Genomic DNA, 15,054 nt, shown 5'->3' with positions numbered 1-15,054 from the left:
GGGGGCAAACACTTTTTCACACAGGGCCATGTAGCTTTGGATTTTTTTCTTCCTCATTAATAAAACCCTTCATTTAAAAACTGCATTTTGTGTTTACTTGTGTTATCTTTGACTAATGTTTAAATTTGTTTGATGATCTGAAACATTTAAGTGTGGAAACATGCAAAAAAGTAAGAAATCAGGAAGGGGGCAAACACTTTTTCACACCACTGTAAATAGATACAGTTTGGAAAGCGGGTCTCTTGGAATTAGTTAAAAGTCTGGCAGCCGAGTTTTGACCAAGCTGGAGACAGGAAATGGCCGTTTGGCTGAGCCCTGAACACAGGGCATTAGAGTAATCCAGCGAGACGAGATGAAAGCATGGATGACTTTTTCAAGGTCCACTTTAGATTAAAAAAAAAAGGTTTACTTTTGCAGTGTTTCTAATTTGAAGAAAGCATGATTACACGACCTTGATTATTTGTGTGTTGAAACAGAGCTCAGAGTCAAAGGTTCCCATGGTTCTTTTTAAAGACAGAGGTCAGCTTTGGGGGGCATTTCTGAGTCAGCGTGGGTTTCCTCCAGGTGCTCCAGCTTCCTCCCACAGTTCAAAGACATGCAGGTTAATTGGTGACTCTAAATTGTCCGTAGGTGTGAATGTGAGTGTGAATGGTTGTCTGTCTCTATGTGTCAGCCCTGTGATAGTATGGTGACCTGTCCAGGGTGAACCCTGCCTCTCACCCAGTGTCAGCTGGGATAGGCTCCAGCCCCTGTGACCCCTAACAAGATAAGCAGTTCCAGAAAATTTTAATGAATACATACACATACGGTAAACATACAGTATATAGTATGTTATATATAAGGACCCCACAGTCCACACAGGACCAGTCTCAGATCGTTCTCCAGCAGATATTACAACATGTTCAAAATGTTAAGAGTCAGACTTTACTCAGTGACACAAAAACAGATTCAATCTGCTTTCAAGGTTGTTGCTTTTTTTTTTTTTTTTTTACTGGTGTTACTGTTGCCGTGGCGATGTGTTGGTGGAGGGAAGAAAGAACTTTAAACAAAAGCTACCTTGGCAACCAAGACATCACACGCTATGTAGTGCATGATGGGAGTTGTGGTTTCTGACCAATCACATCACAGATGAACATAAAGTTCTTTCTCTGACCAATCATCTGTCGATCAATCACACGTCAGCAGCAGCATGTGTGTGTGATTAGAGCAGCGTCTAATGAAACCTCTGACTTTAATTAACACGGACTGTATATACTCATCTGGACCTTTAATCCTGCAGAGGTCACACAGATGGTGCACTGTGTACTGCAGTACATCAGGACACAAGTACACAGCATTACAGTTAAAGTACTGCAGTACATCAGGACACAAGTACACAGCCTTACAGTTAAGGTACTGCAGTACATCAGGACACAAGTACTCAGCGTTACATTTCAGGTACTGCAGTACATTAGGACACAAGTACACAGCGTTACAGTTAAAGTACTGCAGTACATCAGGACACAAGTACACAGCGTTACATTTCAGGTACTGCAGTACATCAGGACACAAGTACACAGCGTTACAGTTAAAGTACTGCAGTACATCGAGACACAAGTACACAGCGTTACAGTTAAGGTACTGCAGTACATCAGGACACAAGTACACAGCGTTACAGTTAAAGTACTGCAGTACATCGAGACACAAGTACACAGCGTTACAGTTAAAGTACTGCAGTACATCAGGACACAAGTACACAGCCTTACAGTTAAGGTACTGCAGTACATCAGGACACAAGTACACAGCGTTACAGTTAAAGTACTGCAGTACATCGAGACACAAGTACACAGCGTTACAGTTAAAGTACTGCAGTACATCAGGACACAAGTACACAGCGTTACAGTTAAGGTACTGCAGTACATCAGGACACAAGTACACAGCGTTACAGTTAAGGTACTGCAGTACATCGAGACACAAGTACACAGCGTTACAGTTAAAGTACTGCAGTACATCAGGACACAAGTACACAGCCTTACAGTTAAGGTACTGCAGTACATCAGGACACAAGTACACAGCGTTACAGTTAAAGTACTGCAGTACATCGAGACACAAGTACACAGCGTTACAGTTAAAGTACTGCAGTACATCAGGACACAAGTACACAGCGTTACAGTTAAAGTACTGCAGTACATCAGGACACAAGTACACAGCGTTACAGTTAAAGTACTGCAGTACATCGAGACACAAGTACACAGCGTTACAGTTAAAGTACTGCAGTACATCGAGACAAAAGTACACAGCCTTACAGTTAAAGTACTGCAGTACATCGACACACAAGTACACAGCCTTACAGTTAAAGTACTGCAGTACATCGACACACAAGTACACAGCGTTACAGTTAAGGTACTGCAGTACATTGAGACACAAGTACACAGTGTTACAGTTAAAGTCCATCAAAGCATTTCTGTGTGAGAAACTGAGAGAAACAAAACGGCTTCGTTTTGACAGAGAAACTAAAAATACCAACAAAAGTCACTTTAACTGTTTATAGACATCACAGACAGAGACAGAGAGACAGAAAGACTGAGAGACAGAAAGACAGTCACATCACAGTTTAAGTATCAACACATCTGAGTTCACACTGCCAATATTTAATATTTCTCTCCAAATTATCAATATTCATGTGAGTGTTTGAGTCCAGGTCCAAGTCATTGATGTTCAGGTCCGAGTCAGCGCTGCAAAACTTCACTGCTTAGCTCCAAGTCATAGGTAGTCATGTCTGAGCCCAATCAAGCCATCAATATTCATATGGAATCCCTATTATTGAGTCTTGTCATCAATATATTCTTCTCAGAGTTTGAGTCCTTAGTTACCTTGACAATCAAGTCCAAGTTCAAGTTACTGATATTCAGAGACCAAGTTGTTAATATCCACGTCCAACTCCAACCAAGTCATTGATATTCATTAGTCCTTGTCATCAATATATTCGCCAGAGTTCAAGCTCTTAGTGTTCACGTCTGTCCAAGTCTTTCTTAATTATATCCAATTCCAAGTCATCAATCATCATGCCCATGTCACGAGTCCACGTTTAAGTCAATTCTTGAGTTATGGCCAAAAACATACTATGTGAAGTCACACTGATCATGACCTTTGACCTTCGTCCACAAAATTGTAATCAGTTTATTCTTCAGTCCACGTGGACGTATGTGTCAAATGTAAGGATATTACCCCATAGTGACCTTGATAGACATTGTTGCAGTGACCTTGACCTTTGACCCTTGACCCCCAAAATCCTATCAGATCATCCTCAAGTCCAAGTCAACTTTGGTGCCAAATTTGAAGAAATTCTCTCAAGGCGTCCTTGAGATATCGTGTTTACGAGAAATGACACGGACAAGGTCACAGTGGCCTTGGCTTTTGACCACCAAAAATGAATGCATTGATAAGTCCAAGTGGACGTTTGTGCCAAATTTGAAGATGTTCTTTGAGGTGTTCTTGAGATATCGTGTTCACAAGGATGGAATGGATGTATGTGCAAACAGACGTATGTAGAGACAACCCAAAAACATAATACCTCTGACCACAGCTATCACCGGCACGGAGGCATAAAAATGATTATATACTGTAACAAACCAGCACATTAGGTGACATAAAAATAAAAATCTGCTATACAATAGATACAGCCCAGTGTGGATGGACAACAACCTCATAGCACATATAAAGTTGGAATATTCGTAAAGAGTTTACTCATAATAACTAACAAAAGGAAATGACAGTAGGAATAAAGTTTAGCCTAAATATTCAAAGGCAGGAAAAGTTCATAGAGCTCACAAAGGATCACTCTCAGGAACATATGTACAAAGGCACTTATTAATTAATTAATTTAACCAGGTACATCCAGTTGAGATCAACAATCTTTTTTCAAGGGAGACCTGGCCAAGACAGCAGCATAAGAAAAAGTTACAGCCAAACAACAACACAATAAAAAACATAAAAGATGCACAGTAACGTAGAAATATTAGAACACCTACGCACAATATCAAGACCCAACCGAATCATTCATCCTGGTACTTATGAGAGCTTTAAAATCAGACAGAGAACAATTCGCGTAGCTTTAAATATTTTTGAAGACAACAAAACTAAGTCTTCAGATCTCAGACTGAAGCTACAGTCAGATCTCTGTTCAAATGAACAAATACCAGTCGCTGAGCCTACGGAAGGTCAAAGATGGCCGACCAGCCCTGGAATAAAATGTACAATGATGAGTGAGGGCTTTACAGTTAGTAACAAATCTCAGTGCTCTATGATATGCAGCATCTAACATGTGTAAACACTGTGCAGATGCATTCATGTACAACAGATCACCATAATCCAGAATGAGTAGAAACGTAGCAGCAACCAGCCTTTTGTCAGCCTCAAAGGAGAAACAGGACTTGTTTCTGAAATAAAACTTCAGCCTCAGCTTTTTAAGAAGATTATCAACCCAATGTTTAAAAGAAACAGAGCCATCAAGCCAGATATTGCCAATAAGTGGCAACCTCTTACTTCTTTCCCTGAGCAGTCAATAATGATATTGTACACATAAAAGAGGATGTATAAAAATAAACAAAGGTTCACCCTCACAAGTTCAAAAGCATAACAACAATAAGATGCTGAGAGGAGGGTCTGATGTGAGAAAAACGTAATAAATCACCCTCAATGACACATGAAGAAAAAAAAAAACATGACCAAAAGACGATAATGTAAGAAGCCTGTCTTGGGTGTATCATCATTATTATTCCCTTCTGACTTCTTACATCCTTTTTGTCATATTGTCCTTAAATTTCATTGTACATTTTTAATTTTCTGTCACTTATCACTCTGTGCAGGTTTGTCACCGTAAGTAATTTTTATTCCATTTCACTTATTTTTCATTTTGGATTGAACCTCTTTTTACTGTTGTGTGAATAGTCATAGTCATTTTAATCTGCAATTTCTATCAAGTGTTTTTTCTCGACTTGTATTTAGACTTACATTTTGCTGACTTACACATGGACTCAGATATGACAATAGATGACTTGGACTTTGATCTGAATGATTGTGACTTGGACTCAAGCATCAATATCAGACTTGGGTTTGGCACATGTGGATATTAAGAACTTAAACTTGAACCCTGACAAGTAAACTGATGACAAGGAATCATGAATATCAATGATTTGGTTGGACTTGGACTTGGACATTAAGAACATGGAATATTAGTGGCTTGGACTCAGACTTGAATGTGAAAGATTTTATACCTTGATGAAGACTCTAGTCAAAGCACACTGGTTTATCCATGAATCAATGAAGGATTTTTAACTATAATCAGAGAGCCTTGGATGCATTTTTAAACTTTCTGCCTGTACCACGGAATTCTACACTGAGTTACCTGGTTTTTATCCTTATCATCAAGGTTCATGTCTGAGTCCAAGTTCAAGTCATAGTAATTGATGTCCAAGTTCAAGACATCGATTTATATGAGTCCTCATCATCAAAGTTCTTGTCAGAGTTAAAGTCCAAGTCCTTAATATTCACATCCACAACCTTGTTCAAGTCACTGATATTCACGTCAGAGTCCACATAATTGTTACTGATATGTAGCTCCCAATACAAGTTCAAATCTTCAGTGTTCATGTCCAAGTCCTAATTAATGATATTCAACTTCGAGTCCAAGTCATCAATATCCAGGTCAGTTTCAAATTAACTGTCACTGATATTTAGATTTAAATACAAATCCAAGTATTTAATATTCATGTCTAAGTCTAAGGTACTGACACTCAAGTCCAGGTTATTGATATTCAACTCAGAGTCCAAGTCATCAAGGTTCATGTCCGAGTCAAAGTCCATGATTTTCTTGTCTGGGTACAAGTCAAAATCTTACATATATTATAAAGTCATAAAGTCCAAGTCTAGGCCCAGGCCAGTGAGAGGAGAGTCTGAGTCATCCATATGTATGTTATAGTCCAATCTAAAGTGTTTGATAGTTAGGTCCAAGGCCAAGTCATTAATATTCATGTCACAGTCCAAGATCAAGTCATCAATATTTAATCCAGGTCAATTTTGAATCATTGGGTCTGAAACCAGGTCATCAATATCACAGAGTGTCTACAGACTGAGTATCAATATCTGAGTCATCAATATTCAAACTGTATCCATGTTTCTGGATCGAGTTTAAGAGACACATCAATCATCAATAAATAATCAATACCCCAGCGCTGATCAATGGCTCTGATCGGTTTGGTTAAACGGCTCAGATGTGGCAGCGTTCCAGTCTGTTTCCCCGCTCGCACTCGAACAATGAGACCAACGGAAAACACACACAAACACAAACACAAACACACACACAAACACACACGCACACACACAACTGCAGCCATGTTCTGCTGTACATGTGAGGACCCTCATTAAAAATAATGCCCTACCTAAACCCTCACCCTAAAATAACCCCCCAAACCTAACCTGAACCCGGTTCAAACCTGAACCTTAAAACCACCTCTGAACCTCAAACAGGTCTCTGAAGGTCTGTCCAAAAGGTGAAGACCAGACAAAATGTCCTCCCTTTCCAAGTGTCCTCGCAAGGTCTTAAACGCAAATAGGTCCTCACAAAAATACAGGTACACACACACACACACACACACATACACACACTGTAACACGAGTCGACACACTGCACCTGTCTGGTCATGTGACGTCTCACCGTCTCACTCTCACTCTCTCTCACCTGTACTTCATGTTGCTATGACGACCAAGGGCTTCCTTCATATGGGCGTGGCCTAACAGGGTGGTCCTGTGGACTGGCTCCGCCCTGACCTTTGACTGACAGGTGGGGGCGCTGCTGGTGTTCATCGCAACCCGCCGCTCCTTCAGCGGGTGCTCGCTGGCCCCGCCGCCACCACTGCCGCCCCCGCCAACATTACACGCTATGGACACCTGCATCCTGGTCGCTACGGTAACAAGCCTTATGAGCTTTAAAGTCTCAAAACATTGTGTGGAAACCGCCGCTGCCGCCAAGGTCGCCGGTCACTATGGTGATGATGGAAAGAATTCATGAGTGGGATGTTAACTTTGGGTGATCAATCAGCCAATCTGATCACACTACAGGACGACACATACACACACACAAACACACACTGCAACTTTCTGTTAGTCTCTATCATCCCATCGTCTGTCCAACACAGTCCCACAGCTGGAGGAGGAGGAGGGTGGTGGAGGTGATGAAGGTGATGATGAGGAGCGTCCGTCTGTCCACTGGAGAAAAAAAAAAACAGATGGAGGCAAGGCGACAAAGAGAAACGAGAGAAGTGAATCTCCACAATTTAAGCAAGCGTCCGTCCTCTGGACTCCACTGAGAGACACAGAGAGACACAGAGCCAGAGAGACAGAGGGAGGAGGAGGGAGGAGGAGGGAGCCCCTCCCCCTCCTGTCTCGGTCGGCTGCACACTGGGCAAGCGAGCATTTGACAGACAGAGAGAGAGAGAGAGAGAGAGAGAGAGAGCAGCTCGGAGTGTCACTGTGCAGGAAACACACATAAAAATGTAGGAAACACGTTACAGCCACGAGTTCATGTGACTTCAGTTATAATACTGTATTCAATCATAAGGTATCCACATTACTGCCTGCAAGGCTCAGTCTGGGGCAAGAAAACACACTTGTGCTATGGTGGCCATGATGGGCCAAAACACAGGACAGGTGTGCAGAGACATCAACAGAGTGATGCAGGTCACTCAGGCTCTGTCCGCATGTATACAGAGAGTTCTTACAATAGACGTTTTTCCTCTGTGTTTCGTCCACATGACCTTCATTTTAAAAAATATTTGTTCATACGAGAACGCGAAACAACTCCAAATGCTCGCCAGGCCAGTAGGTGGTGATGAAGGATGTGTCGACATGTCAAATTCCAGAGAACAATGATGCAGAATCATTGTTTGTGGCTTTATCTCTTTCAAAAACATGGGAAGAAAGCAATGAGCAGCTTAAAAAGAAATAACCCCAAAAATTAGCAAGATATTAACAAAGTACAAAAAAAGTCTGTGACGCCTGGGATCAGCATGCCATTCCAGGCCAGACGAGATATGTAAGCCCTCCAGCGTGTTCTGGGTCTGCCCCGGGGCCTCCTACCAGTGGGACATGCCCAGAACACCTCTAACAGGAGGATCCTGATCAGATGCCCGAACCACCTCAACTGACCACTTTCAACATGAAGGAGCAGCAGCTCTACTTCGAGCTCCCTCCGGATGTCTGAGCTCCTTATACTATCTGTCAGGCTGAGCCCAGACACCCCACGGAGGAAACTCATTTCGGCCTCTTGTGTCCGAGATCTCATTCTTTCGGTCACTACCCACAGCTCATGACCATAGGTAAGGGTTGGGACGTAGATGGACCAGTAAATCGAAAGCTTCACCTTCCAGCTCAGCTTCCTCTTCACCATGATGGACCAGCACAGCGTCTGCATCGCTGCAGGCCAAAATCACAAGCAAGGTGACAAGGGACAACCTGGCGGAGGCCAACACCCTTTGAGAACATGTCTGACTTTACCCCGGTTATGTGGACGCAGCTCTCCCTTTGGTCATACAGGGACTGGTTGACTCATCTCACCGACCCTGGTACCTCGCAATCCCGCAGTACCCCCCAAAAGACTCCCGAGGGATGCAGTCGTAAGCTTTCTCCAAGTCCACAAAGCGCATGTAGACTGGATGATCAAACTCGTATGACCCCTCCAGCAACCTTGCAGAAGTAAAGGGCTGGTGCAGTATTCCATGGCCAGGATGGAATCCGCATTGCTCCTCCTGAATCTGAAGTTCAACAATTGGTCGTAGCGTCCTCTCTAGCACCCTGGAGTAAACCTTACCCGGGAGGCTGAGCAGTGTGATACCCCGATAACTGGCGCACACCCTCTGGTCCTCTTTCTTGAAAATTGGGACCACCACCCTGGTCTGCCACTCCGCAGGCACTGTGCCCAGCTGCCACGCGACACTGAAAAGGTGTGTCAGCCAAGACAGCCTCACAGTGTCCAGAGCCTTCAGCATCTCAGGGCGAATCTCATCCACACCTGGTGCCTTGCCACTGGGGAGCTTTTTGACTACCTCAGCGACCTCTGCCAGGGATATGGGCGAGAGTTCTTCAAAGTGCTCTTTCTACCGCTTGACGATATCCCCAGTTTGTGTCAGCAGTTCTCCTTTCCCTTCCTGAGGCGTCTAACGGTTTGCCAGCACTTCCTTGAGGCCAACTTAAAGTCCTTCTCCATAGCCCCCCTTTACTCCTCCCTCTTGCTGTGGTATCCGCCACAGTTGCAGCCCTTCTGGCGAACCGGTACTTGTCTGCTGCTTCAGGAGACCCCTGGGCCAGCCAGACCTGAAAGGCCTTCTTCTTCAGACTGACAACCTCTCTAACTGCTGGTGTCCACCTGCATGTTCTTAGGTTGCCGCCACGACAGTTACAGACAACCTTCTGACCACAGTGTTAGTGTTATTATGTGTTTAGATATATTAGTAATGTGTTTGTAGGTATTAGTAACATACTGTTATATTGTTCTGGTGGAGAGTGAAACAATGAAGTAAAGTACCTCAGATGTGTACTTAAACACAGTACTTGATAATATGATACTAATGTTTCTCAGCTTTGAGGATGCTTCCTGCAGATCATGTGATGCTGAAGACAAGAGAAGAAGAAGAGTTTCAGACCCTCCCCCACTCCTCTTCCTCTTCTTCATCTTCTTCTTCTCTCCATCATGTAGCACACAACATTAGAGCTGACCACAGTCTCAGTGATGCCTCAGGCTGAAGGTATGCTGTCACTAATGTGGATTACAGCAGTAGCTGCACACACACAGTCTCTGACTCTGACTTCTATTTCAACATCTCCACACATCCACTCTGCTTTTTTAGGCAGAAAATAAGTTTTAAATCTCTTTAGTTCTCAGCTTATTTTAGCCGTCGTCTTCCTGTCACCTGCCTCTGTTTTATCTGTCGCCTGATCTGTTTTGTCTGCACATTTTTAGGTCTACAACAGGTTTCAAACCTCGACTGAACTCATCTGGCTGAATACATATTTAAGGAGAAAAATAAGAAGAAGTTTTTCTGTTCCATTATTTCACCCACTTAAAAAAGAAATGTCTAAAATAACTGTGTGTGCAAATTCAAATATGTTGTGTTGAGGTGAAATGATTTATAATCATCCTTTGTTCTCTGCAAAAATTATGTTCTTTATTCATCAAAACCTAAATTCAGAATCTCCACTGGAAATCTGTCATTTTAATGCTAAACAGACTCACGTCAGGACCGGAGCACAAACTTGTTTTATTATGGTCTCTATTATTATTTACGGATCATCAAACCTCTAACGCAGAATCTGCAGTTTTATGTCTCCTAAATGTCTCCATTGTGTCATCAGTTCAGCACTCTGGTCAATATGATCAATAGGATCAATATGTCCCTTTGTGCTGAGGTATAGACTAAAAACTAAAAAGTGAATCGGTGAACACTGAGAGAACAATCGCCTGTTTATGTGAGAACATTCATCAGTTTGTTTACATATTGATCAGGTATTAGCTCCAGGTGCTGATCTCTCTCTCTCTCTCTCTCTCTCTCTCTCTCTCTCTCTCTCTCTCTCTCTCTCTCTCACACACACACACACACACACACACACACACACACACACATGTACACACACAAAGACAAACACACTCTCTCTCTGCTCCCTGAGGACCTATCAGAGTTAAGATGCTACTATGACCTCACAGCCTGCTGTTATTATGAGAAGTACAATTAACAGGTACTAGTAATAATGAAAAAACAATGCTGGTAGTATTTTTTAGAAACTGTAGTGTTTTGTGTGGGTAGTTAAAGTAGTGCTACTACTGTATATTAATACTGCGTTTAAATGTATGAATATTGTGTTTAAATGTATTAATATTGTACTACTAATGCAGTAGTAGTACATTGAAATGCATTAGTAGGACATTAAAACACAGTATTAATGCATTAGTAGTACATTAATACTGTGTTTTAATGTACTACTACTGTCTTTGAATGTACATTGAACGTTTTAATACTGTACTGTTATGTTGTGCTGGTGGAGAGGGATGATGCTGATTCAGCTTTCGTTCTGCTCTGGAAAAAGATGAAGCGCACACACACACACACACACACACACACAGTTGATGAACGACAGGAGCAGACAGTCTTTTGCTACCATGACTCAGCAGCTTCAGGAGCCAATCAGAATCAGTGGAGCTAAGACTCAGTGCACCAGTCTGACCAGTACCAGCTGTGCTCCATTATAACCAGTATAACCAACACATCATTGTGGATGTGAGGCCATTAAAACAGGTTAAAACCAGAACCACTCACATTACTCAGATTATATTTATTATATATTATATATACAAATATTATCATTAGAGATTATAAAACAATGGTTTGTTAATGATGTTAATTAACTAAACAATTAACTAAAATAAAGTGACATGAAGCTGTGTGTGTGTGTGTGTGTGTGTGTGTGTGTCCTGCAGTAGGCACAATATCTCAGTGTCCTCTGGTGGTCAGTCAGTATCATTACATCACTGTTCACACACTGCTGTGAAAATCCAATTAGAGCTTCCAAACCAAACAAAGTACAACTAAACTACAACCGAAAGTACTGATCAAACTACTGCTGAAATCTATAAATCAAACTGAAACCAATATACACACCAAACTTCAGCCAAAAATATCAGCCAAACCACTGTAATATAGCTGAAATATATCCAAAATAAAACCCAAAATACAAGCCAAAGTACAGCTGAAAAATAGTCAAAATACAAATTGAACTACAGCCAAACTATAACCAAAATACACCTGAAGCGGTATTAGACTTTAATATAATGAATATGAACACTGGACAACAACTACATCCAATTGTTATGTTGACATTTTGTTAAATACTTAAGTGTTGTCACTGGTGGATGTTGGAAATATTTACAGATGATCTCACACACTTTAAGACACTGTAAAAAACACTGTTCTGAATGATAGACTAGTCTCACTGTGTCATCTTTCTCTCACCTGTATGGCATGCTGCTCTGCTCCATGGTGACATCACACTCCTTCAGGTAGATCTCCAGTCGTCGTCTCTCCATCAGCCTCCTCGCTGCCTCCAGGATCTGAGACGCCAGCAGAGATTCTTCTTTCTCCTTTGGTTCTTTCTTCCCATCAATCCTCTCCGGTTTCCCAGAATTCCCTCTGTTCACCTTTGGCTTTTTGTTGAACCCGTACAGCTCCTCCACTGAAAACTTCCCGCCTTTTCCTCCTGCTGCCGTCGGCCCAACGGCAGCTCCCGCACCTGAAGCTCGGCCCGCAAACATGGCTGACACTAAGGAGGGAGATAAACACAAAGGCTAATGCTAACAATAGAGACAAAAATATTAAGGCTAATGCTAATAGTGAAAGACAACAGAGGAGACTAATGCTAATGATAGCAAACAGTGAGATAAACATGGAGAAAAAAATGTTAGCAAAAGGCTAAAGCTAATGAGTTTGTTTCCAGAAGTGTTGAAATGAAAACTTGCCAAAATGCAAACTAAACTACATTCAAAACACAGCTAAAACATAGCCAAAAATCAAAACCACAGCCAAAATAAAAACCAAACTAGAGCCAAAATATATCAAAATGCAAACTAAACTACAGCCAAAATAAAAACCAAATTACAACCCAAGTAAAGCCAAAATATAGCAAAAAAAAGTAAACCAAACTACAGCAAAAAATACAGCCAAAATAGCAACCAAACGTTAGCCAAGATATAGCAAAGATACAAACCAAACTAAAGTCAAAATACAGTCAAACCACAGCAAACCAAGCTACAGCTGAAATACAAATTAACCTTTTTACATTAGCTGTATTAAAGAACGAATATAATTCAGAGTGACACACAGATAAAATCATAAAACAAAAAAGTAGTTCTGAACACAGGTCATGTAATGTAATATGAACCTGATACTGAACAAGTCTACGAGTCGATGAATTACATTCAGTGACCTCACATTGTTTCGTCTGTGATATCTGAGCCTGGCAGATCCGTCACTGTTGGCAGTTCTGGTTAAAGTTAACGGTACATTCTCTGTTTTTAACACCCATCAGCCCCTGCAGGAGGTTACACACAAACCAAACACCTTACCCTTTTAAAGGTGTCTGTCGAATTCCTGTCGTCCACACTCTGTATACACCTGTCTGTCTGTCTGTCAGTTTGTTTTCAGCTATTTGTCCACCTTCATCTCTGTCTCCCTGCTGAGGGTCTGATATTATTAATCCTGTTGGTTTAATCTCACCAATCAGAACTCAGATATCATGTCTGTCTCTCTCTCTGTCTGTCTATCGGTCTGTCTCCTGTTATTGCTGATAGACGGGCAGGATTAAAACCTGTAACTCCCAAATATCAAACTCTGTGTACAGATGTTAAATATGGCCTCTTGCCCGCATCCGAAATTAATCTAACCCTAATCTCTCTCTCTCTCTCTCTCTCTCTCTCTCTCTCTCTCTCTCTCTCTCTCTCTGAGAGATCCTGGTGGACAGCAGAGCACAACAATGTTTTATTTCATTAGATAAGTAACAGAGTGTGTATTACTAATCTGAATCTGAAGTGTAACTGAAGCTAACACATAAATGAAGTCGAGTAAAAAGTAAAGGTATAAAGTTCCAGAAAATTGAGGTATTCAAGTAAAGTACCTAAAAGACCAATACTGAAATAAATTTACTTTACTGATCACAAATATGCTATATATATACTGGAAAAGAATAATTGCTGTATTTTTTTTAGATCAGCTGAGTCCTTTACACTGTGAGAACATCTTACCTTGACAGGACATTTTTACTTTGATATAATATTTTTACACTGTGAGAACGTTTTTTTTTTACATTGACAGGACATTTTCACATTGTGAGGACATTTTTACCTTGTAAGGACATTTCTCCATTATGAGGACATTACTGCATCATAAGTACTTTTGTGCATTGATAGGACATTTTTACATGGTGAGGACATTACTGCATTATGAGGACATTTCTGCATTGTGGGGTCCATTTTTACATTGTAAGGACATCTCTGCATTATGAGGACATCACTGCATTATAGGAACATTTCTGCTTCGACAGGACATGTTACATTGTGGAACATTTCTGCAGCATGAGAACATTTCTGCATTGTGAGGACATTCCAGGAACATGAAGACTGCATCTGTGTCTCTGCACTGTGAGAATAATGTTGACATTGTGAGGACCTGTATGCATTAATAGGACATTTTCACATTACGACAACATTTTTAAATTGTGGAACATTTCTGCATTGTGAGGACATTCTTGTGCTGCAAGGGCATTTCTGAAGTGTAAGAACATTTTTGCACTGAGAAGACATTTCTGGATTGTGGGGACATTTATGCATTGTGAGGACATTTTGACATTGTGAAGACATTTCCTCTGTCCCTCTCTCCTTCAGAGGTTCAGCTCTTTAAAAAGATGCATTATACCAGCGGGTGTCTCCTAAATCCAGTGAGAGTGTGAGACTGTGTGTGGCTGTGGGGATGCAGTATGTTTTTCAGTGGGATTAGAGATTATGCTACCACAGGGATTACACTGTCTCAACACACACACACACACACACACGCACACACACACACACAGATGTCTCTTCTGTCCAGATTGTCTCATCAATCAATCAGCTGTAATTTAATGACAGTCAGCTGATCACAGAACAGTTCACAGAAAACGGCTACTTTATTAAAGGTTACCAAAAACACTGCGGTGGCATTATCTGTGTCTGGGAGCTGGTGCAGATGTTGGTGTGTGAGCTGATGCAGATGTTGGTGTGTGTGGTGATGCAGATGTCGGTGTGTGTGCTGACGAGTAATGAGTGTGTTAATCTGTTTGTTTCTGTGGGTTCAGCAGGTCACGCTGACCGCCGCTCTGTTATATTATTACCTAACATTTTAATTCTCAGCCGCTGGTCTAATGATGAGTTCAAATGTCCTCTGAAAATACGTCTCGTGTTATTTTAAGGTATGACGAGGAAAGAAATTGATGTCCTTTGAT

The 15,054-nt window shown here is 41.5% G+C and overlaps 1 protein-coding gene across 2 annotated transcripts in view; it reads right to left on the bottom strand.

Moving 5' to 3' along the window:
- Nucleotides 1-12,337, bottom strand: part of LOC126400785 (voltage-gated potassium channel subunit beta-3-like) — a 30,585-nt gene extending 18,248 nt beyond the window's left edge. Inside the window, exon 1 of one of the 2 annotated variants that reach the window (XM_050061730.1) lies at nucleotides 12,039-12,337. In XM_050061730.1, the coding sequence (XP_049917687.1) occupies nucleotides 12,039-12,337 (299 nt within the window). Of the gene's footprint in view, nucleotides 1-6,718; nucleotides 6,844-12,038 lie in introns of those variants that run through there. The other variant, XM_050061731.1, reaches the window with a different exon arrangement.
- Nucleotides 12,338-15,054: the final 2,717 nt, after the last annotated feature.

Source organism: Epinephelus moara, chromosome 14 (assembly GCF_006386435.1).
Source record: "Epinephelus moara isolate mb chromosome 14, YSFRI_EMoa_1.0, whole genome shotgun sequence".
Classification (NCBI taxonomy): Eukaryota; Metazoa; Chordata; class Actinopteri; order Perciformes; family Serranidae; genus Epinephelus; species Epinephelus moara.
Note: the sequence above shows the minus strand (reverse complement) of the source record. Positions and strands in the feature narration are given on the sequence as shown.